At 43.2% G+C, this 23932-nt stretch overlaps 2 protein-coding genes across 2 annotated transcripts in view; both read right to left on the bottom strand.

The window, feature by feature from the left end:
* The window catches only part of man2b1 (mannosidase, alpha, class 2B, member 1), an 11590-nt gene extending 2738 nt beyond the window's left edge, over nucleotides 1–8852 (bottom strand). Inside the window, exons 1-16 of the mRNA XM_058381860.1 lie at nucleotides 8694–8852; nucleotides 7816–7918; nucleotides 4702–4875; nucleotides 4350–4543; nucleotides 3987–4119; nucleotides 3663–3808; nucleotides 3196–3395; nucleotides 2953–3073; nucleotides 2706–2784; nucleotides 2512–2621; nucleotides 1346–1453; nucleotides 1001–1117; nucleotides 718–900; nucleotides 318–415; nucleotides 88–205; nucleotides 1–19 (exon numbers count right to left, since the gene is read on the bottom strand). The exon at nucleotides 1–19 is cut by the window's left edge and continues 100 nt beyond it. Coding sequence (XP_058237843.1) covers nucleotides 1–19; nucleotides 88–205; nucleotides 318–415; nucleotides 718–900; nucleotides 1001–1117; nucleotides 1346–1453; nucleotides 2512–2621; nucleotides 2706–2784; nucleotides 2953–3073; nucleotides 3196–3395; nucleotides 3663–3808; nucleotides 3987–4119; nucleotides 4350–4543; nucleotides 4702–4875; nucleotides 7816–7918; nucleotides 8694–8798 — 2008 coding nt within the window. The 5' untranslated portion in view covers nucleotides 8799–8852. The remainder of the gene's footprint in view (nucleotides 20–87; nucleotides 206–317; nucleotides 416–717; nucleotides 901–1000; nucleotides 1118–1345; nucleotides 1454–2511; nucleotides 2622–2705; nucleotides 2785–2952; nucleotides 3074–3195; nucleotides 3396–3662; nucleotides 3809–3986; nucleotides 4120–4349; nucleotides 4544–4701; nucleotides 4876–7815; nucleotides 7919–8693) is intronic.
* Nucleotides 8853–12075: 3223 nt separating this feature from the next.
* Nucleotides 12076–16605, bottom strand: LOC131347750 (amine sulfotransferase-like). The gene is made up of 6 exons (XM_058382112.1): nucleotides 16402–16605; nucleotides 14747–14949; nucleotides 14451–14577; nucleotides 13891–13985; nucleotides 12810–12990; nucleotides 12076–12432 (listed from the first exon to the last, which is right to left on the bottom strand). The coding sequence occupies exons 1-6, from the start codon at nucleotides 16565–16567 to the stop codon at nucleotides 12305–12307; spliced, it is 900 nt and encodes a 299-aa protein (XP_058238095.1). The 5' UTR covers nucleotides 16568–16605; the 3' UTR covers nucleotides 12076–12304.
* Between the last annotated feature and the right edge of the window lie 7327 nt (nucleotides 16606–23932).

The following is a 23932-nucleotide window of genomic DNA, read 5'->3' as shown; positions in this document are numbered from 1 at the left end:
CCTCCTGTACCACAGAGTTCTACACACACACACACAGTTATAAACAGGAAGTGTGTATGTATGTGTGTGCATGTGAGTGTATATTACCTGCAGTGTGGTGACTTCAGGCTTTGTGTTAATAGTAATGGGTGTTGAAGAGTTTGGTCTGAAAATATAAGCTCCTGACGTCTGAGAGCTCTCCAAGTTGCCAACACTTGCATTGTACCTGCAACCAACAAACACACACACACACACTTTCTTTTCTGTACTGGCAGATTCACTCTTACCACTCAGTAAAATCATTACAGTGTGTGTTTGTGAGAGAGTGTGAGACAGACCAGTAGAAGTTCTGTGTGAGTTTGATGGTCTGCTGTGTTTCCAGGTTGGTCAGTCCACTGAGCAGTCCTGTTAGTGTGTCAAAGGTCACCTTCAGGTACTGAAACAGACAGGACACACACCGGCTCTGTCCCTAACCACTCTATAGTGCACTACATATTAATACACTTCACTATGTACCACACACACACACACACACACACTATATAACAAGGTATACACAACACCCACAATGCACCTGAGAGATTCTGGGGAAATGGACCACTGGGTTCTTTATTGGTTCTGGACAGAGGAACTGTTGACCTTTGGGTTCTAGATAGATGTAGGAACACTAGCTAGAGGTGGAATGTGGATTCTGTCCTGGTAGTGCTTGGGCTCTGGGTCGAGAGACTGTGTTCTAACCTTATTCTGAATGGAAGGCGGGGCTCCAGGTTTGGGTGGGGCTGGGGCGGGGCTGTTATGCACCAGAGTGATGGTGTAAGTGTTGAAGCCCATTGGAGGAGCCTGAACTTGAAAGACCAACTCAAACTGAGCAGAACCACGATCCCGCCTCAAATCCTGAGTTGCCTTGGAAACGGGAATCACCTGAGAGACAGACGGAGAAGGTGGGGTTCATTAAAAAAAGAGAAAGACCAGTCTGGGATAAGTCATCACAGATTAATAAGGGGATGTGAACCACACCCACCTGATTGTCCACAGGTGTGTCGTCCGAGTCTGTGACGTTGTATACGGTTCCATTAACAGGAAGGTGAACTGACCAGCGCACGGGACGAGCGAGAGGGTTATACACATTCAGCAAGAACTGAGAGATACAGACACAGAACATCAGCAGTAAAGTACTAAAGTCATGCCAACTAAAGAGATCACCAGAATCATGGAAAAGTTCTGCTTCTGGAAGTTTCTGGGCTAAGATTCTACAGCATGGTGTGTTGGACCTCACCTTAAATCTCCAGAACCAAAGCTGCTTACAACTCATGGGAATTACTGTTCAGCTCCACGGGTCTTTGGTGTGCGTTACTGTGGGTGTTACCTGTTTGCTGCCTTCAGTGAGAGGACACACACTAATGTTGAGGTTCTCGCAGAAGACGCGTGGTACATTAGAGCCGCTGAGAAGCGCCAGAGAGTTACTGACCAACACCTACAGAGAGACAGACAGAACAGAGTGATGAGGATGTGATCTTTCACTACACACTAAAGGTCTCTCTGAGAAGAGTATAGAGTTAACTAGCCCTGTTCCAGTGGAGCTACTTGACTTAATAAACATGCTGGTCGAAATCAGGGGAAAGGGAGTGTCGAGGTTTCTGACCTAACTGGTGTCCACCTTTTGTCCATTAGAGTGTTAATGGAGGTAACAATGCTGTGTTTATGAGTGCAGAACTTCTAAGTCCAGATTCTATCTTCAATCAAGAAGCTCATCAAGAGCTTAACTGCACCTGAGGGACAGACCTGCTTTACAGAGACTGGAAACTTGGCTATCCGCAGTGGAGAACCAGACACAAGCAAGAAATGGACTGAAAGACATCAGATCTTCTTCCCCAGTGCATTCCGTATTCAATCTCACCTACTGGTCAACTGCCTTGGAGGTGATGCCACTACTGGTGATGCCTGAGGTCATCTCTACTGGGATAATCAAGAACAGAAAGCAGCACCATGACTTTGTAATTGTCAAAACAGGAAAGAAAACCAAAAGCACTGCAAAGGTGACCAGCAGGTGAAGATCGACTCTCAGGAGCATCACGAGTTCCACTGCAGCAGTTAGATAAGACATGGTCCTTGTGGAGGTAGACGTATGACCGGTTAGTTGATTAGTGAAATTTCCTTGAAAATAGTAAGGAACAGGTGAGGAACACTGTGGAAGATGGATCAAGAATGAAGGTGGACCTGGTCACTGGACGGCACAATGAAAGATGTCAGGAACCCGAGGCCACAGAAACAACCTCAAGATGGCTAGTGATGAAGATCAGGGCTTCCTGCTCAGGGTGAACTCGGGTACGGTTAGAGATGATGTAACCAGATGCATCTCCAGGTGTCCAACTCATCACATGCCCGAGGGAAAGAAAGCTTCATCTGCCCTTTCTTTTTCTACCCGATAACTTCAGTGATGAACTTCATTTGGCTTTTCCTTCATCGAGTTCAGCTCAAAAACAGGATCTAGTTTATCATCATCATCATCATCATCATCATCAGCAGTTTTACCTGGCAATGTGCTGAGCCAATCGCGAGCCTCTTGGCGTAGTCGTCGGCAACGTGCTGCTTTTCAGTGCCTGAAACTGCATCATGGTGCTGCGCTACAGCCATCGCACGCTCTGATTGGACAGAGAGCAATTCAGTCAATTACAGAGCAGCCAATAGAAATCCAGAGGATTTCTGTGACATAGTAATGAACGTACTCAGTGTGTCGCTGTCTCCCTGTCCAAACGGGCCGTGTGTAGACTTCGGGCCACCGAGCACCTCCAACTGATTACACGTCTGAGACACAAACACATTACACAGACACATTAGAGGGTAATGAAAACAGTCCTGAGTTCAGAGTCTAAATTCCTGTTAGTGTACCTACAAGATACGCGACATGTTTATAGTTCCTTTTCATCCACCCTGTACAGGAGTGTGTGTGTGTGTGTGTGTGTGTGTGTTGACCTGCAAGAAGCTATTACAGAGTCTCTCGTAGCGTTTGAGTGCCGGACGACTGGTGAAGTAACCGGTCCAGAAATTATGAGCGTTGTCGGCGTACGGGAAAAAATCATCCGTCTTTAACGGCCTGAGAGACGAAGAGAAAAATAAAGAAGTAATACAGTCAAATGAGCTAGAACAAGTAACACACTGTGTGTGTGTGTGTGTGTGTGTGTGTGTGTGTGCGCGCATGTCTGTGAGTGAACCGACCAGCTGATGTTAGCTAGGTTGAGTTCCTGTAGGTAGCATGAAGGTGTGGAGTAGAGGACATGGACTTTGCTTCCTCCGGCCTGCTTGGCGTTAACGTAGCGGATGAGTTTGTCCATGTTCTTGTACCAGGGGACAGCGTTCTCATACTGAAAATCTGAACCCATTGTCATGATGATGTGATTCGTCTTGTATATCTCAGCCTGTGGGATTCACACACACACAGTTTTAGACAACAGCCTTGTGATCCACACTGTCAACTGTCACCGACTGTCACCGTCCCCCCACCTCTCCCCTCCCCCGTCCCCCCACGTCCCCCCACCTCTCCCCTCCCCCGTCCCCCCACGTCCCCCCACCTCTCCCCTCCCCCGTCCCCCCACGTCCCCCCACCTCTCCCCTCCCCCGTCCCCCCACCTCTCCCCTCCCCCCTCCCCCCACGTCTCTCCTCATCTGTCCCCACCTCTCCTCACCTGTGTGTACGAGATTCTAATGAAAGTGTCCACTATTTGGTCCACATTGTAGTCCTCAAGGTCTGGGTCATCCTGCACTGGTGTGTCAGAGCATGACTGATCCCAACAGAACCCTGCAGGAGGGTTATAACCATTTGGGAGAATTCCTACACACACACACACACACACACACACATATTATATATATAATATATATATAAAACTAATATATATATATATATATATATATATATATATATATATATATATATATATGACATCCTTGTCCATCCAAATGAAATGGGTCTGACCTCAAAGTGTGTGTGTGTGTGTGTGTGTGTATACCAGTGAAGAGGTCAGCAGTTGGTGCTTCTAGGCTCTCACTCGCTCTCCACACCATCTCCATCTCCTTCATCTGCATCCTGTGTGCTTTATCCTGATAATCCAGACGGCCGAAGAAGAAGCCATCATAACCCATCTGAAACACACACACGCGCACACACACGACATCTAAACACCTTAACATACACCAACTACCACATAAGGTGTGTATTGGCTAAGTGAATGATATCGACCAAGATATAATGTCCAGAAGTTCGAGGGCAGGTGTGTGTCATCAGGACACGCGTGTTACCTGGGGTAGGTGTGCGTCATCAGGACACGCGTGTTACCTGGGGTAGGTGTATGTTATCAGGACACGACTGTTACCTGGGCAAACATGGAGGCGTGTTCCCGGGCGTGGCCGAAAGGGTCGATGTGCCAGGCCACGCGAGGTCTAGCGCAATCTCCAAAAGTCTCGTTTAAAAAGCGCAGACCCAGAGTCATCTGATCTATTACTGCACTGTAGTGTGTGCTGGCTTCATCACTCATACACCAACCTCCATTAACGAACTCCAACCGCCCTGCGGGGTGGGGGGGGTGGGGGGTTAAGACAGAGAGGAGAGGGGAGAGGGGAGAGAAAGTCAGTGGAAAAATCACCACTATAATCTTTCTTCCTTTCCTGCTTTCTCTTTTCTCCCTTTTCTTTCTTTAGTTGATGTTCTGTTCCTCACACTCGTACCCTGCTCCACCAGCTGTGTGACGATGTTCCTTGTCTCTTGCTCCTGATTTTTCCACCAGCGGTAGAAGAACGCCGTCTCCACATAGATGAACCTGCGCGCTGGATCCTTCTGCAGCTCCGACACCACAGAGTCCAGGATGTACTGAACCCCGGCGTGCTGGATATCATTACGGCCTACATACACACACAGACACGCCATACACAGATGCGCACACACACACCACAGACATACACCATAGACACACACACACCTTATTCTGTGTACAACTCAAATGTCTGTCTTATTTGATAGTTATTTCAGCAATTTTTATATATTTTTATTCTAATCCTCAGGTGTGGACGCAGGCGTGGTGTGGACGCAGCAGAGGTGGACGAAATACACAACTTCCTTACTTGAGTGAAAGTACAAATACTACTGGTCAAACATTACTCCATTACAAGTAAAAGTTGTAAAGACAGATTTTTACTTAAGTAAAAGTACAGAAGTTCTTGTTTTTAAAAGTACTTAAGTATCAAAAGTAAATGTCAACACATTGTTTTATTATTGTTGCATTGTTGTATGCAATACTTACAGTACCTTTTGTAGCAACCTAGCAACCTTATTTCTTGAAATTGTGATTATGGCTTACAGATAAGGAAAACCCAAAATTCTGTGTCTCAGAAAATTAGAATATTACATAAGATCAATAAAAAAGGATATTTCAAAGAGAACTGTCAGACTTCTGAAAAGTATGTTCGTTTCTATGCACTCAATACTTGGTTGGGCCTTTTGCATGAATTACTGCATCAATGCGGCGTGGCATGGAGGCACTCAGCCTGTGGCACTGCTCAGGTGTAATGGAAGCCCAGGTTACTTTGATAGCAGCCTTCAGGTCATCTGCATTGTTGGGTCTGGTGTCTCTCATCTTCCTCTTGACAATACCCCATAGATTCTCTATGGGGTTCAGGTCAGGCGAGTTTGCTGGCCAATCAAGCACAGTAACACCACGGTCATTGAACCTGCTTATGGTACCTTTAGCAGTGTGGGCAGGTGCCAAGTCCTGCTGGAAAATGAAATCAGCATTTCCATAAAGCTTGTCAACAGAAGGAAGCATGAAGTGCTCTAAAATTTCCGGGTAGATGGCTGCGTTGACTGTGGACTTCAGAAAACACATTGGACCAACACCAGCAGATGACATGGCAACCCAAATCACCACTGACTGTGGACACTTCACACTGGACTTCAAGCAACATGGATTCTGTGCCTCTCCACTCTTCCTCCAGACTCTGGGACCTTGATTTCCAAATGAAATGCAAAACTTACTTTCATCTGAAAAGAGGACTTTGGACCACTGAGCAACAGTCCAGCTCTTTTTCTCCACAGCCCAGGTAAGATGCTTCTGACGTTGTCTCTGGTTCAGGAGTGGCTTGACATGAGGAATGTGACATTTGTAGGCCATGTCTAGGATTCGTTTGTGAGTAGTGGCTCTTGATGTGCTGACTCCAGCCTCAGTCCACTTCTTGTGAAGCTCCCCCAAATTCTTGAATGGATTTTGCCTGACAGTCCTCTCAAGGCTGCGGTTATCCCTTTTGCTGGTGCACCTTCTCCTACCACACTTTTTCCTTCCACTCAACTTTCTATGAATATGCTTGGATACAGCACTCTGTGAACAACCAGCTTCTTTAGTAATGACCTTTTGTGGCTTCCCCTCCTTGTGGAGGGTGTTATTGACTGTCTTCTGGATAACTGTCAAGTCAGCAGTCTTCCCCATGATTGTGTAGCCTACTGACCCAGACTGAGAGACCATTTAAAAGCTCAGGAAACCTTTGCAGGTGTTTTGAGGTAATTAGCTAATTAGGGTGTGACACCATGACTTTCCAATATTGAACTTTTTCACAATATTCTAATTCTCTGAGACACAGAATTTTGGGTTTTCCTTATCTGTAAGCCATAATCATCACAATTTCAAGAAATAAAGGCTTGAAATATTTCACTCTATGTGTAATGAATCTATATAATATATGGGTTTAACTTTCTGAACTGAGTGACAAAAAATATTGACCTTTTTCCTTATATTCTAAATTTTGAGTTGTACCTGTACACATCTATGTGTATCCACTCATGAACATTTCAATCTAATGGTCTGTAAATGAAGACTGGTCAGAAAAAAAAATCTAAACTGCTTTAAAACCCAGCTACACAACTGTAGCTGTCCAACCACCCAACAGCAACACTGCTTTAACAGAGTTATATATATTTCCACAATTCATTTACATCGTTTTAATATGCATTTACACCATTGTGTATATGGTGTATTATATGGTATATGGTATATTATATGCATTGTGGGCAATATTACCCGTTAGAGTGTGCATTGTTCTGCACTTTGAATTTCTACTGGAAGTAGTAGAGCATCCAGGAATTTTTGGAATACTCTTTTCAGTATACTGCGATTTGGGGCATACTAATTCTATTTTTGAATACTATTTAGGACACATCGTATGAGAATTTGGACACAGCATACGTTTTTGTGTGTTAACTAACATCATTACCAATGTGTTGGTGGTGTATAATATACAAAGCATATCTTCGTCCATTTTGTCAGAAATTGATCAATTGAGTTCAAAAAAGTGATGGAAAACCACTGAACTTTACAACACGTGACGCTACAAGAGTGAAAAAAAATCCTATGATTAATGTAACTACTTTCTACTCAATGACCTTGACAGAAATGTAGTGGAGTAAAAGTAGAGTATTTGTCTTTCAAATGTAGTGAAGTTAAAGTAAAAAGTATCCAGAAAAAATAATACTCAAGTAAAGTACAGATACTCAAAAAGTGTACTTAAGTACAGTACTCAAGTAAATGTACTTCTTTACTGTCCACCTCTGGGACGCAGGCGTGGTGTGGATGCAGGTGTGGTGTGGACACAGGCGTTACTATGTGTTGAAGGTGAAGCAGAAACAGAAACCGTAGTGAGAGTGTGAAAGATGATGGAGCTGTAGAGTTCAGAATGAACACACGTGATGCTCCACCATGTGATGTTAATGAGGTGATAAAATGGGGATTAGTGCAGAACACAGTGTGTATATCACTTCTGTGTGTGTGTGTGTGTGTGTGTGTGTGTGTGTGTGACCTCCATAGTAGTACTGATCCACAGTCTTTAACCAGCCCACGTCATCATGTGTGTGAGGAACCAAGTGTACATTCAGCATGGATGGCTTCGTCGCTGGACATGACTAAACACACACACACACACACACACACACACACAATAAAACACTGTGTAGGACTGAAGTTGAACATTTGACTAGAATTAAAACTCTACTGGACATGACAGCAGCTTTAAAAGTCTGTTCTGTTTACTTCCTGTTCTTGTTGTGGGACAGTGGCTCGGGGTACTTCCTGTTCTCACTAATACACAGCTATAAACACGAACATCTGTCTGTCCATGCACTGAGAAATAAACACAGACTCCAGCTCACAGAACATCATCATCATCATCATCATCATCATCATCATCATCATCATCATCACAGCCCTGACCCGAGGTGTATCAGTAAGATCTGTGCAGGAAACAGCACGAGAGAACGCGGATATATCTGTATTTATAATCCAGATGTTCTAAACATCAGGCTATATTTTCATTCACGTACAGACTGCTCCTCTTCCTCACAGAGACCATGCAGGGTTTAAAGACAGATAAAGAAAAGTGACAGAGACATCACACAGAACCCGAGACACAACTTTCTCAAACACTGTGTGTGTGTGTGTGTGTGTGTGTTCACACACCTTGTACCTGCACCCCGGTTCTCTCAGGCTGGGGAAACACCACATATTTTGTGTGTGTGTGTGTGTGTGTGTGTGTGTGTGTGATATTTGGTGTGTGTGATATTTGGTGTGTGTGATGTTTGGTGTGTGTGATGTTTGGTGTGTGTGATGTTTGGTGTGTGTGTGTGTGTGTGTGTGTGTGTGTGTGTGTGTGTGTGTGTGCGTGTGCGTGTGCGTGTGTACCTTATACCCGCACCCCGGTTCTCTCAGGCTGGGGAAACACCACACACCCGCCGCCGGACCCAGGAGCAGAAACACAGCCAGAGAGACAGAGCCGCGCGCCGCCATGATGAACAACAACACGGTCACATGACCCCCGGTTTATAGCGTGGCGCGTGGCCGGGAACCGAATGCGGAAGTAATGACGACGCGTCACCTGATGAATATGCAAACGACAGAGGCGTTGCCAAATTGAGAGGGGCGTGGCCAGCTATTGAGCGAGGAGGACGTCACGAGTAAATTTCCATTATTAATAAAAATAAAAAATACATTATTAATAATAAATGTAGTAGATTTTATCCCTACATCATACACACACCACATATAAACACAGATCAAGTGTAATAGATATTTTTGTTTATTAATGTATTAATATTCACACACTACATATAAATAATAATTATATATTTTATTTATGTATTTATTTATAAATTTTATAATATTGATAACAATGTATAATAATGTATATGACCTCTGAAGGACAGAGTGGACACACTGTATATTCAATTACAGTTACATTCACTTCCATGGGGGGTGGGGGGTGGCATGTGTGGGTGTAGGTGTGTGTGTAATATTGAGTGTGTGTCTGTGTGATGTTTGGTGTGTGTGATATTGAGTGTGTGTGTGTGATGTTTGGTGTGTTTGATATTGAGTGTGTGTGATATTTAGTGTGTGTGTGATGTTTGGTGTGTGTGATATTTAGTGTGTGTCTGTGTGATGTTTGGTGTGTGTGATATTGAGTGTGTGTGTGTGATGTTTGGTGTGTGTGATATTGAGTGTGTGTGTGTGATGTTTGGTGTGTGTGATATTTAGTGTGTGTGTTTGTGATGTTTGGTGTGTTTGATATTGAGTGTGTGTGATATTTAGTGTGTGTGTGATGTTTGGTGTGTGTGATATTTAGTGTGTGTGTTTGTGATGTTTGGTGTGTTTGATATTGAGTGTGTGTGATATTTAGTGTGTGTGTGATGTTTGGTGTGTGTGATATTTAGTGTGTGTGTTTGTGATGTTTGGTGTGTTTGATATTGAGTGTGTGTGATATTTAGTGTGTGTGTGATGTTTGGTGTGTGTGATATTGAGTGTGTGTGTGTGATGTTTGGTGTGTGTGATATTGAGTGTGTGTGTGTGATGTTTGGTGTGTGTGATATTGAGTGTGTGTGTGTGTGATGTTTGGTGTGTGTGATATTGAGTGTGTGTGTGATGTTTGGTGTGTGTCATATTGAGTGTGTGTGTGTGTGATGTTTGGTGTGTGTGATATTTAGTGTGTGTGTGTGTGTGATGTTTGGTGTGTGTGATATTTAGTGTTTGTGTGTGTGATGTTTGGTGTGTGTGATATTGAGTGTGTGTGTGTGATGTTTGGTGTGTGTGTGTGTGTGATGTTTGGTGTGTGTGATATTTAGTGTGTGTGTGTGTGATGTTTGGTGTGTGTGATATTGAGTGTGTGTGTGTGATGTTTGGTGTGTGTGATGTTTATGGTTTGTCTGTTGTGTGTGATATTTAGTGTGTGTGTGTGTGTGATGTTTGGTGTGTGTGATATTGAGTGTGTGTGTGTGTGATGTTTGGTGTGTGTGATATTGAGTGTGTGTGTGTGATGTTTGGTGTGTTTGATATTGAGTGTGTGTGATATTTAGTGTGTGTGTGATGTTTGGTGTGTGTGATATTTAGTGTGTGTCTGTGTGATGTTTGGTGTGTGTGATATTGAGTGTGTGTGTGTGATGTTTGGTGTGTTTGATATTGAGTGTGTGTGATATTTAGTGTGTGTGTGATGTTTGGTGTGTGTGATATTTAGTGTGTGTCTGTGTGATGTTTGGTGTGTGTGATATTGAGTGTGTGTGTGTGATGTTTGGTGTGTGTGATATTTAGTGTGTGTGTTTGTGATGTTTGGTGTGTTTGATATTGAGTGTGTGTGATATTTAGTGTGTGTGTGATGTTTGGTGTGTGTGATATTTAGTGTGTGTGTTTGTGATGTTTGGTGTGTTTGATATTGAGTGTGTGTGATATTTAGTGTGTGTGTGATGTTTGGTGTGTGTGATATTTAGTGTGTGTGTTTGTGATGTTTGGTGTGTTTGATATTGAGTGTGTGTGATATTTAGTGTGTGTGTGATGTTTGGTGTGTGTGATATTGAGTGTGTGTCTGTGTGATGTTTGGTGTGTGTGATATTGAGTGTGTGTGTGTGATGTTTGGTGTGTGTGATATTGAGTGTGTGTGTGTGTGATGTTTGGTGTGTGTGATATTGAGTGTGTGTGTGATGTTTGGTGTGTGTCATATTGAGTGTGTGTGTGTGTGATGTTTGGTGTGTGTGATATTTAGTGTGTGTGTGTGTGTGATGTTTGGTGTGTGTGATATTTAGTGTTTGTGTGTGTGATGTTTGGTGTGTGTGATATTGAGTGTGTGTGTGTGATGTTTGGTGTGTGTGTGTGTGTGATGTTTGGTGTGTGTGATATTTAGTGTGTGTGTGTGTGATGTTTGGTGTGTGTGATATTGAGTGTGTGTGTGTGATGTTTGGTGTGTGTGATGTTTATGGTTTGTCTGTTGTGTGTGATATTTAGTGTGTGTGTGTGTGTGATGTTTGGTGTGTGTGATATTGAGTGTGTGTGTGTGTGATGTTTGGTGTGTGTGATATTGAGTGTGTGTGTGTGATGTTTGGTGTGTGTGATATTGAGTGTGTGTGTGTGTGATGTTTGGTGTGTGTGATATTGAGTGTGTGTGTGATGTTTGGTGTGTGTCATATTGAGTGTGTGTGTGTGATGTTTGGTGTGTGTGATATTTAGTGTGTGTGTGTGTGTGATGTTTGGTGTGTGTGATATTTAGTGTTTGTGTGTGTGATGTTTGGTGTGTGTGATTGAGTGTGTGTGTGATGTTTGGTGTGTGTGTGTGTGTGATGTTTGGTGTGTGTGATATTTAGTGTGTGTGTGTGTGATGTTTGGTGTGTGTGATATTGAGTGTGTGTGTGTGATGTTTGGTGTGTGTGATGTTTATGGTTTGTCTGTTGTGTGTGATATTTAGTGTGTGTGTGTGTGTGATGTTTGGTGTGTGTGATATTGAGTGTGTGTGTGTGTGTGATGTTTGGTGTGTGTGATATTGAGTGTGTGTGTGTGATGTTTGGTGTGTGTGATGTTTATGGTTTGTCGGTTGTGTGTGATATTTAGTGTGTGTGTGTGATGTTTGGTATGTGTCTCATATTTGTTGTGTATGTGTGATGTGCATGTGTTTCTATGGTGTGTGTGTGTTTTTGGTGTGTGGGGGGGGGGGCTGGTGTATGTGTGGGTGTGTGTGTGTGCGTGTGTGATATTTGTTAGATGGATGTGGTGGTCAGATACTGTTCCAAAATAGTAAATACACAATGAGTGGTGATGCACACAACTTTAATCAACCAGAATGAGGCATGTGATGAAATCACACTGATTACATCATCATCATCATTCTTCTTCTTCTTCTTCTTCTTCTTCTTCTTCTTATTATTATTATTATGATGATGATGATGACAATTACACAATCACACTGTAGTTTTATTCTTTTGATCCAAACATGAACAGGTCACTTTAATGACCACAAAGTGACCAGTAAAGTGTGTGTGTTATGTGTGTAGGTCAGTGATGTTCCACACAAAGTCCAGTGGCAGGTCTTTCATCCGTTCCTGATAAACACGGTCGAAGTGTTCACTCTGCGCCACTGTCATAGAGTTCTTCCAGTCTCCTACTGTACCTGTACACACACACACACCAAACATCACACACACACACCAAACATCACACACACACACCAAACATCACACACACACACACACACACCAAACATCACACACACACACCAAACATCACACACACACACCAAACATCACACACACACACACACACACACACAGGTTCAGGACTGCCGATCAACACACTGCACAGGAGGTACAGGGATTAAAAACTCCCCTAAATCCATTTCAAGTAAATGTTTAGATGTACAGCATTAGTGAGAGCTGTGTGTGTGTGTGTGTGTGTGTGATGTTTGGTGTGTGTGTGTGTGTGTTTCAGGACCTGAGAGGTGTGTGTAGTGTTTCATGAGAGGTGTGTGTGTGGGTGTGTGTGTGTTACCCTTGCGGAGGAAGGCTCCTTTCTTTGAGTCTACCATTTCATCAGGTAAAAACTGGTAGTTAGCTCTGGGATCTTTCTTCATGAAGTTGAAGCTGGATTTCTTCACCACGCTGTCGATGACATCATCAGACAAATTCTTCCCCAAAAAGTCACAGATCTTCACCACCACACCTCTCAGGTCCTGAAACACACACACACACACACACACACACACACAAACACCTCTCATGAAACACTACACACACCTCTCATGAAACACTACACACACACACACAAACCTCTCAGGTTCTTAAACACTACACACACAAACACACACACACACACACACACACACCTCTCAGGTCCTTAAACACACACACACAAACACACACAAACACACACATACACACACACCTCAAGTCCTTAAAAACACTATACACACCTCTCAGCTCCTTAAACACCACACATATCTCTCGGTTCCTTAAACACACACACCTCTTGGGTCATTAAAAACACTACACACACCTCTCAGTGTCCTTAAAAACACTACACACACCTCTCAGTGTCCTTAAAAACACTATACACACCTCTCAGTGTCCTTAAAAACACTACACACACCTCTCAGGTCCTTAAAAACATTACACACACCTCTCAGGTCCTTAGAAACACTACACACACCTCTCAGGTCCTTAAAAACACTACACACACCTCTCAGGTCCTTAAAAACACCACACACACCTCTCAGGTCCTTAAAAACACTACACACACCTCTCAGGTCCTTAAAAACACTACACACACCTCTCGGGTCCTTAGAAACACTACACACACCTCTCAGGTCCTTAGAAACACTACACACACCTCTCGGGTCCTTAGAAACACTACACACGCACCTCTCAGGTCCTTAGAAACACTACACACGCACCTCTCAGGTCCTTAAAAACACTACACACACCTCTCGGGTCCTTAAAAACACTACACACACCTCTCGGGTTCTTAAAAACACCACACACACTTTTACACTCCCAGCAACATCGAGTCATTTCTTTAACAGCTTTACAGAACTGTTATGAGGCTGTAGGTGATGGTGTGTGTCATGTCTCACCCTGATCATCTCCTCATAGCTCAGGAACAGGATGTTGTATTTGTCCTTGTTGGTGTACCAGCTTCTGATGTGATCAAACCAGCAGCCACCGACCACTACACACACACACACACACACAACTTCACATTTCCAGCATGTTGTAGAGAACAACTTTTTACCTCATTTTATACAACTGAGCAGTTGAGGGTTAAGGGCCTTGTCCAGGGGCCCAGCAGGGGCAATATGGTGGACCTGAGATTCAAACTCACAACCTTCTGTTCGTCAGTCCATCACCTGAACCACTAAACTACCACATCCCCACTATACACAACAGTAAACACATGATTACACACAGGTTCAGGAGGTCATTACTCAGGGACAGTGAGGATCTGAGGAGGAAGACTTTCTGAATGAAGTTCAGGTGTGTGTGTAAGTGTAGCAGATGAGTGTTGGGTCAGATTATCTTTCACACAGTGGACATGTTTCTTACCTACAGCCATGTGATGAAGCCTGAAGATACAATGTCAAGGTCATGAAGTGCTAATGTGTGTGTGTGTGTGTGTGTGTGTGTGTGTACTGACTCCGCCCACTGAAGAATTTCTCCATCGCCTCGTTGTACGTCTCTGAGCTCTCTAAAATCTTCATGTACTGAGTGAAGTGGAAGTAGGACACCATGATGTCTTTGGGGTTCCTGCTCACGTAAATGATCTGCAATCAAATAAAACTCTTAATAAAAGATTAAATCTGTACAGAAGGACCGTTAGAGATGGACATTACTGTTAATCTCAGCACTGGGGGCTGGACATGTGGATCATGATAGATGATAAAGATAGTAATGATGAGTATGTGTGTGTGTGTGTGTGTGTGTGTTTCCTACCTTTCCTTTGCCCTGTAGGCCTTGGGGCACCAGGTCCTCGGGGAGGTGGGAGCAGAAGAGGCGGGGGGAAGGGCGAGCAGTGTAGTCGTCACTTTTCTGAGGAAACTCCAGCCAGGGCATGCGGTCGTATGAACTCTGCTCCACATCCTCGGGAAACTCGTCCTCATACAGCAGCGTGATGATGCGCTGAGTCCAAACCGTACCTGAGAGAGATTTATGGGTGGAGCTACACATCTGTACTGTCACAAATATCACCTCTGACATGCAAATGATTAAAGGATGAACACATGGGACACAGAGATGCTGCGATGCTTGTGAGAGTTATATAACGCTGTATGCTAATGGGCTAGTTAAGCTAGGTCATGCTAGCTACATTAGTAGAAGTGCATGGGGGTGTTTCCTAATTTGCATATTGATGTAAATTTAAAGCTGAAAGTAATGATGAGTGTAAAGGCATGGTTATGTCGTCTGTGTCCATGGGGATGGGGTTAGTCAAGTAGTCTTTATTTGTCATGTATACATTACTGCACAATGAAATTCTTTCTTCACATATCTTTATGGGTTGGGGTCAGAGCACAGGGTCAGTCGTGCTGCAGTGCCCCTGGAGCAAAGAGGGTGAACCCAGATCTTCCATTCAACAACCCAGAGCCTTAATTACTTGAGCTACCACTGCCCCAATAAAGGGCTTTCAAATATCCCAGCTTATTATCAAGCTGGGGTCAGATAGCTTGCCTGTCTGGAGGCTTGAACCCTGACCATCTGATCACTGACCCAGCACCTTGACCACTGAGCCACCACATCCATACGGTGACACATCAGCTACAATTATTCCTGATTTACACAAAAAGCAGCGCACTGCACCAAATCCTCTCACACTCTCATCTGTGATGTGCTGATGTGTGGGCGAGGCTGGAAATGCGTCGAATGATGCGCCGCTTCCTTTCTCCACTCCGTTTCCACAGGGAAGCACTGGAATATCTGATGGCGTAGGGATACCAGGCAGTGTAATCTGACTGGAACTACTTTTCAGTGTGTGACTGCAGTGTGTGAAAGCCACTGAAGCTTTAGCTAAAGAAGAGCTCTGGGAAAACCTGAGCTCTGGGATCCCTCCTCACTTATCAATCTTTTAGTACAGTGCTGTGTAAATAAAACTTCTTTCATGCTTTATAAATGAAAATTAACCACAAATTACTGACCATGTTCACGGAGCTCCAGTCTCTGACCACTGACCACTGGTGAGTGATTTATGATTACATCTGTCTGTGTCCAGTGTGTTAAATAAGGCCTGGTGATCACATGGGGCTTTACAGTTTAATATAAGAATAAAGACTAACATTTAATCTTATACTAAACACACACACACACACACACACACACACACACACGTTACAGATAAAGTGGAGAGAATGAAGAGACTATAACCTTTATGATGTGTGTGTATGAAGGTTATTTCAGTTCATGAGCGGGAGTTCATTCAGTGATTATAAAGCAGATAGTAAACAGGACAGGGGTCATTACCACCTTCAGTCCACTTACTGCTAGTAACACCAACATTAGAGCGGTCAGTTATTACACAGTACACATTTCTCTTCATAGATAAAAACTTTTATACCCACTATACAGTGTGTGTGTGTGTGTGTGTGTGTGTGTCTCACCAGATTTAGGAAACGTAATGACGTACACATCATCGTCTCTGATCTGGAAGGTCCTCAGACTGTCCATGTGCTGCGGCGTGAGACTGTCCTTGTTGGAGTGAGGAAAGACGAACCCTCTGTAGGACAGGAGTTTGTCTCCGATCTTCTGGACCTCATGCTGAGCCATGCTGTAGAGCAGTCTACTCAATCTCACACACACACACACACTCACACACACCTTTTATACAAGCACAAGGTTCAAATTCCGCAGATAGGAGAGCTGTTGGGTGGGGAAAGTGGGCGGAGTCATTGTTAATCATTTTAAGAGGATTTCATCTCAGCAGTGTTAAACTGGTATCTGAACTGCATCTATACCATCAGATGCTTTTTTGTTTTTATTTATTTATTTATTTATTTATTTATTTATTTATTTATTTATTTATTTATTTATTTAATCTTTATATCATATTTATCAGAGAGAGAAACACACTTCGGCTCTATAAAACAACCAGTTATATCAAGTATTTAAAGTTTATTTACAGTGGATTAATCAGGATTAGAGTGTTTGTGTGTGATCTTTCATCTGTTCCTGATAAACAAGGTCAAAGTGTTCACTCTGTGCCACTGTCAGAGAGTTCTCCTACTGTACACACACACACACACACACACACACACACACACACACACACACACACACAATAAAACACTGTGTAGGACTGAAGTTGAACATTTGACTAGAATTAAAACTCTACTGGACATGACAGCAGCTTTAAAAGTCTGTTCTGTTTACTTCCTGTTCTTGTTGTGGGACAGTGGCTCGGGGTACTTCCTGTTCTCACTAATACACAGCTATAAACACGAACATCTGTCTGTCCATGCACTGAGAAATAAACACAGACTCCAGCTCACAGAACATCATCATCATCATCATCATCATCATCACAGCCCTGACCCGAGGTGTATCAGTAAGATCTGTGCAGGAAACAGCACGAGAGAACGCGGATATATCTGTATTTATAATCCAGATGTTCTAAACATCAGGCTATATTTTCATTCACGTACAGACTGCTCCTCTTCCTCACAGAGACCATGCAGGGTTTAAAGACAGATAAAGAAAAGTGACAGAGACATCACACAGAACCCGAGACACAACTTTCTCAAACACTGTGTGTGTGTGTGTGTGTGTGTGTGTGTGTGTGTTCACACACCTTGTACCTGCACCCCGGTTCTCTCAGGCTGGGGAAACACCACATATTTTGTGTGTGTGTGTGTGATGTTTGGTGTGTGTGTGTGTGTGATGTTTGGTGTGTGTGTGTGTGTGTGTGATGTTTGGTGTGTGTGTGATATTTGGTGTGTGTGATATTTGGTGTGTGTGATGTTTGGTGTGTGTGTGTGTGTGTGATATTTGGTGTGTGTGATGTTTGGTGTGTGATGTTTGGTGTGTGTGTGTGTGATGTTTGGTGTGTGTGTGTGTGTGTGTGTGTGATGTTTGGTGTGTGTGATATTTGGTATGTGTGTGTGTGTGTGTGTGATATTTGGTGTGTGTGATGTTTGGTGTGTGTGTGTGTGTGTGTGTGATGTTTGATGTGTGTGTGTGTGATGTTTGGTGTGTGTGATATTTGGTGTGTGTGTGTGTGTGTGATATTTGGTGTGTGTGTGTGTGTGTGATATTTGGTGTGTGTGATGTTTGGTGTGTGTGTGTGTGTGATGTTTGGTGTGTGTGTGTGTGTGTGATGTTTGGTGTGTGTGATATTTGGTGTGTGTGTGTGTGTGATATTTGGTGTGTGTGTGATGTTTGGTGTGTGTGTGTGTGTGATGTTTGGTGTGTGTGATATTTGGTGTGTGTGTGTGTGTGTGTGATGTTTGGTGTGTGTGTGTGTGTGATGTTTGGTGTGTGTGATATTTGGTGTGTGTGTGTGTGTGTGATATTTGGTGTGTGTGTGTGTGTGTGATATTTGGTGTGTGTGATGTTTGGTGTGTGTGTGTGTGTGATGTTTGTTGTGTGTGATATTTGGTGTGTGTGTGTGTGTGTGATGTTTGGTGTGTGTGTGATGTTTGGTGTGTGTGTGATGTTTGGTATGTGATGTTTGGTGTGTGATGTTTGGTGTGTGTGTGATGTTTGGTGTGTGATGTTTGGTGTGTGATGTTTGGTGTGTGTGATGTTTGGTGTGTGTGTGTGTGTGTGTGTGATGTTTGGTGTGTGTGTGATATTTGGTGTGTGTGATATTTGGTGTGTGTGATGTTTGGTGTGTGTGTGTGTGTGTGTGATGTTTGGTGTGTGTGATATTTGGTGTGTGTGATGTTTGGTGTGTGTGTGTGTGTGTGTGTGTGATATTTGGTGTGTGTGTGTGTGTGTGTGTGATATTTGGTGTGTGTGATGTTTGGTGTGTGTGTGTGTGTGATGTTTGTTGTGTGTGATATTTGGTGTGTGTGTGTGTGTGTGATGTTTGGTGTGTGTGTGATGTTTGGTGTGTGATGTTTGGTGTGTGTGTGATGTTTGGTGTGTGTGTGATATTTGGTGTGTGTGATATTTGGTGTGTGTGATGTTTGGTGTGTGTGTGTGTGTGTGTGTGATATTTGGTGTGTGTGATATTTGGTGTGTGTGATGTTTGGTGTGTGTGTGATGTTTGGTGTGTGTGTGATATTTGGTGTGTGTGTGATGTTTGGTGTGTGTGTGTGTGATGTTTGGTGTGTGTGATATTTGGTGTGTGTGTGTGTGTGTGTGATGTTTGGTGTGTGTGTGTGTGTGATGTTTGGTGTGTGTGATATTTGGTGTGTGTGTGTGTGATATTTGGTGTGTGTGTGTGTGTGATGTTTGGTGTGTGTGTGATATTTGGTGTGTGTGATATTTGGTGTGTGTGATGTTTGGTGTGTGTGTGTGTGTGATATTTGGTGTGTGTGTGATGTTTGGTGTGTGTGTGTGTGTGATGTTTGGTGTGTGTGATATTTGGTGTGTGTGTGTGTGTGTGATGTTTGGTGTGTGTGTGTGTGATATTTGGTGTGTGTGATATTTGGTGTGTGTGATGTTTGGTGTGTGTGTGTGTGTGTGATATTTGGTGTGTGTGTGATGTTTGGTGTGTGTGTGTGTGTGATGTTTGGTGTGTGTGATATTTGGTGTGTGTGTGTGTGTGATATTTGGTGTGTGTGTGATGTTTGGTGTGTGTGTGTGTGTGATGTTTGGTGTGTGTGATATTTGGTGTGTGTGTGTGTGTGTGTGTGATGTTTGGTGTGTGTGTGTGTGTGATGTTTGTTGTGTGTGATATTTGGTGTGTGTGTGATATTTGGTGTGTGTGATGTTTGGTGTGTGTGTGTGTGTGATGTTTGTTGTGTGTGATATTTGGTGTGTGTGTGTGATGTTTGGTGTGTGTGTGATGTTTGGTGTGTGATGTTTGGTGTGTGATGTTTGGTGTGTGTGTGATGTTTGGTGTGTGTGTGATGTTTGGTGTGTGATGTTTGGTGTGTGTGATATTTGGTGTGTGTGATGTTTGGTGTGTGTGTGTGTGTGATGTTTGGTGTGTGTGTGATATTTGGTGTGTGTGATATTTGGTGTGTGTGATGTTTGGTGTGTGTGTGTGTGTGTGATGTTTGGTGTGTGTGATATTTGGTGTGTGTGATGTTTGGTGTGTGTGTGTGATATTTGTTGTGTGTGAAATTTGGTGTGTGTGATGTTTGGTGTGTGATGTTTGGTGTGTGTGTGTGATGTTTGGTGTGTGTGTGTGTGTGTGTGTGTGATGTTTGGTGTGTGTGATATTTGGTATGTGTGTGTGTGTGATATTTGGTGTGTGTGATGTTTGGTGTGTGTGTGTGTGTGTGATGTTTGGTGTGTGTGTGTGTGATGTTTGGTGTGTGTGATATTTGGTGTGTGTGTGTGTGTGTGTGTGATGTTTGATGTGTGTGTGTGTGATGTTTGGTGTGTGTGATATTTGGTGTGTGTGTGTGTGTGATGTTTGGTGTGTGTGTGTGTGTGTGTGATGTTTGGTGTGTGTGATATTTGGTGTGTGTGTGTGATATTTGGTGTGTGTGTGATGTTTGGTGTGTGTGTGTGTGTGATGTTTGGTGTGTGTGATATTTGGTGTGTGTGTGTGTGATGTTTGTTGTGTGTGTGTGTGTGATGTTTGGTGTGTGTGATATTTGGTGTGTGTGTGTGTGTGTGTGTGATATTTGGTGTGTGTGTGTGATATTTGGTGTGTGTGATGTTTGGTGTGTGTGTGTGTGTGATGTTTGTTGTGTGTGATATTTGGTGTGTGTGTGTGATGTTTGGTGTGTGTGTGATGTTTGGTGTGTGATGTTTGGTGTGTGTGTGATGTTTGGTGTGTGATGTTTGGTGTGTGATGTTTGGTGTGTGTGATATTTGGTGTGTGTGATGTTTGGTGTGTGTGTGTGTGTGATGTTTGGTGTGTGTGTGTGTGTGTGATGTTTGGTGCGTGTGATATTTGGTGTGTGTGATGTTTGGTGTGTGTGTGTGTGTGTGATGTTTGGTGTGTGTGTGATGTTTGGTGTGTGTGATATTTGGTGTGTGTGATGTTTGGTGTGTGTGTGATGTTTGGTGTGTGTGTGATATTTGGTGTGTGTGATATTTGGTGTGTGTGATGTTTGGTGTGTGTGTGTGTGTGTGTGATATTTGGTGTGTGTGATGTTTGGTGTGTGATGTTTGGTGTGTGTGTGTGTGATGTTTGGTGTGTGTGATATTTGGTATGTGTGTGTGTGTGTGTGATATTTGGTGTGTGTGATGTTTGGTGTGTGTGTGTGTGTGTGATGTTTGGTGTGTGTGATATTTGGTGTGTGTGTGTGATGTTTGGTGTGTGTGTGTGTGTGTGATGTTTGGTGTGTGTGATATTTGGTGTGTGTGTGTGATATTTGGTGTGTGTGTGATGTTTGGTGTGTGTGTGTGTGTGATGTTTGGTGTGTGTGATATTTGGTGTGTGTGTGTGTGTGATGTTTGGTGTGTGTGTGTGTGTGATGTTTGGTGTGTGTGATATTTGGTGTGTGTGTGTGTGTGTGTGATATTTGGTGTGTGTGTGTGTGTGTGATATTTGGTGTGTGTGATGTTTGGTGTGTGTGTGTGTGTGATGTTTGTTGTGTGTGATATTTGGTGTGTGTGTGTGTGTGATGTTTGGTGTGTGTGTGATGTTTGGTGTGTGATGTTTGGTGTGTGTGTGATGTTTGGTGTGTGATGTTTGGTGTGTGTGTGTGTGTGTGATGTTTGGTGTGTGTGTGTGTGTGTGTGATATTTGGTGTGTGTGTGTGTGTGTGTGATATTTGGTGTGTGTGTGTGTGTGTGATATTTGGTGTGTGTGATGTTTGGTGTGTGTGTGATGTTTGGTGTGTGATGTTTGGTGTGTGTGTGATGTTTGGTGTGTGATGTTTGGTGTGTGTGTGTGTGTGTGATGTTTGGTGTGTGTGTGTGTGATATTTGGTGTGTGTGATGTTTGGTGTGTGTGTGTGTGTGATGTTTGTTGTGTGTGATATTTGGTGTGTGTGTGTGTGTGTGTGATGTTTGGTGTGTGTGTGATGTTTGGTGTGTGATGTTTGGTGTGTGTGTGATGTTTGGTGTGTGTGTGATGTTTGGTGTGTGATGTTTGGTGTGTGTGTGATGTTTGGTGTGTGATGTTTGGTGTGTGTGTGATGTTTGGTGTGTGATGTTTGGTGTGTGTGTGATGTTTGGTGTGTGATGTTTGGTGTGTGTGTGTGTGTGATGTTTGGTGTGTGTGTGTGTGTGTGATATTTGGTGTGTGTGATGTTTGGTGTGTTTGTGTGTGTGATGTTTGTTGTGTGTGATATTTGGTGTGTGTGTGATGTTTGGTGTGTGTGTGATTGGTGTGTGTGTGATGTTTGGTGTGTGATGTTTGGTGTGTGTGATGTTTGGTGTGTGTGTGTGTGTGATATTTGGTGTGTGTGATGTTTGGTGTGTGATGTTTGGTGTGTGTGTGTGTGTGATATTTGGTGTGTGTGATGTTTGGTGTGTGTGTGGGTGTGATATTTGGTGTGTGTGATGTTTGGTGTGTGTGTGTGTGTGTGATATTTGGTGTGTGTGTGATGTTTGGTGTGTGTGATATTTGGTGTGTGAGTGTGTGTGTGTGATGTTTGGTGTGTGTGTGTGTGTGATGTTTGGTGTGTGTGTGTGTGTGATGTTTGGTGTGTGTGTGTGTGTGATGTTTGGTGTGTGTGATATTTGGTGTGTGTGTGTGTGTGATGTTTGGTGTGTGTGTGTGTGTGATATTTGGTGTGTGTGTGTGTGTGTGATATTTGGTGTGTGTGTGTGTGATATTTGGTGTGTGTGTGTGTGTGTGTGATATTTGGTGTGTGTGTGTGTGTGATATTTGGTGTGTGTGTGTGTGTGATATTTGGTGTGTGTGTGTGTGTGTGTGTGATATTTGGTGTGTGTGTGTGTGTGTGTGTGATATTTGGTGTGTGTGATGTTTGGTGTGTGTGTGTGTGTGTGATGTTTGTTGTGTGTGATATTTGGTGTGTGTGTGTGTGTGTGTGATGTTTGGTGTGTGTGTGATGTTTGGTGTGTGATGTTTGGTGTGTGTGTGATGTTTGGTGTGTGATGTTTGGTGTGTGTGTGTGTGTGATGTTTGGTGTGTGTGTGTGTGTGATGTTTGTTGTGTGTGATATTTGGTGTGTGTGTGTGTGTGATGTTTGGTGTGTGTGTGATGTTTGGTGTGTGTGTGATGTTTGGTGTGTGTGTGATGTTTGGTGTGTGATGTTTGGTGTGTGTGTGATGTTTGGTGTGTGATGTTTGGTGTGTGTGTGATGTTTGGTGTGTGATGTTTGGTGTGTGTGTGTGTGTGTGTGTGATGTTTGGTGTGTGTGTGTGTGTGTGTGATATTTGGTGTGTGTGATGTTTGTTGTGTGTGATATTTGGTGTGTGTGTGATGTTTGGTGTGTGATGTTTGGTGTGTGTGTGTGTGTGTGTGTGATGTTTGGTGTGTGTGTGTGTGTGTGTGATATTTGGTGTGTGTGATGTTTGTGTGTGTGATGTTTGTTGTGTGTGATATTTGGTGTGTGTGTGTGTGTGATGTTTGGTGTGTGTGTGATGTTTGGTGTGTGATGTTTGGTGTGTGTGTGATGTTTGGTTTGTGTGTGATGTTTGGTGTGTGATGTTTGGTGTGTGTGTGATGTTTGGTGTGTGATGTTTGGTGTGTGTGTGATGTTTGGTGTGTGATGTTTGGTGTGTGTGTGATGTTTGGTGTGTGTGCGTGCATGTATGTGTATATGGTGTGTGTGTGTTCATGGTGTGTCTGTGGTGTGTGTGTGTGGGGGCTAGTGTATGTGTGGGTGTATGTGTGTGTGATATTTGTTAGATGGATGTGGTGGTCAGATACTTTTGGTCATCTAATGTATTTACAGCACAGTAATGGTTGTGTGGTTCAAAAACAGTAAATACACAATGAGTGAATGCAGATGGAGATGGTGATTTAATCAACCAGAATGAAGCATGTGATGAAAACACACTGACTACATCATTATCATCATCATTATCATCATCATCATCATCATTATCATCATCAATATCATCATCATCATCATCACCATTATCATCAACATT

This window comes from Hemibagrus wyckioides, linkage group LG27, assembly GCF_019097595.1.
Source record: "Hemibagrus wyckioides isolate EC202008001 linkage group LG27, SWU_Hwy_1.0, whole genome shotgun sequence".
In the NCBI taxonomy this organism is placed as follows: domain Eukaryota; kingdom Metazoa; phylum Chordata; class Actinopteri; order Siluriformes; family Bagridae; genus Hemibagrus; species Hemibagrus wyckioides.
The sequence above is the reverse complement of the archived record's forward strand: the minus strand, read 5'-3'. Positions and strand labels throughout refer to the sequence as shown.

Coding starts and splice junctions, on each gene's coding strand:
- LOC131347750 (XM_058382112.1), bottom strand. CDS start 16,567: ATGGCTCAGCATGAGGTCCAGAAGATCGGAGACAAACTCCTGTCCTAC. Junction 14,950..16,401: donor CATTACGTTTCCTAAATCTG/GTGAGACACACA, acceptor AATCTCTCTCAG/GTACGGTTTGGACTCAGCGC. Junction 12,991..13,890: donor GCTATGAGGAGATGATCAGG/GTGAGACATGAC, acceptor TGTGTGTTTCAG/GACCTGAGAGGTGTGGTGGT.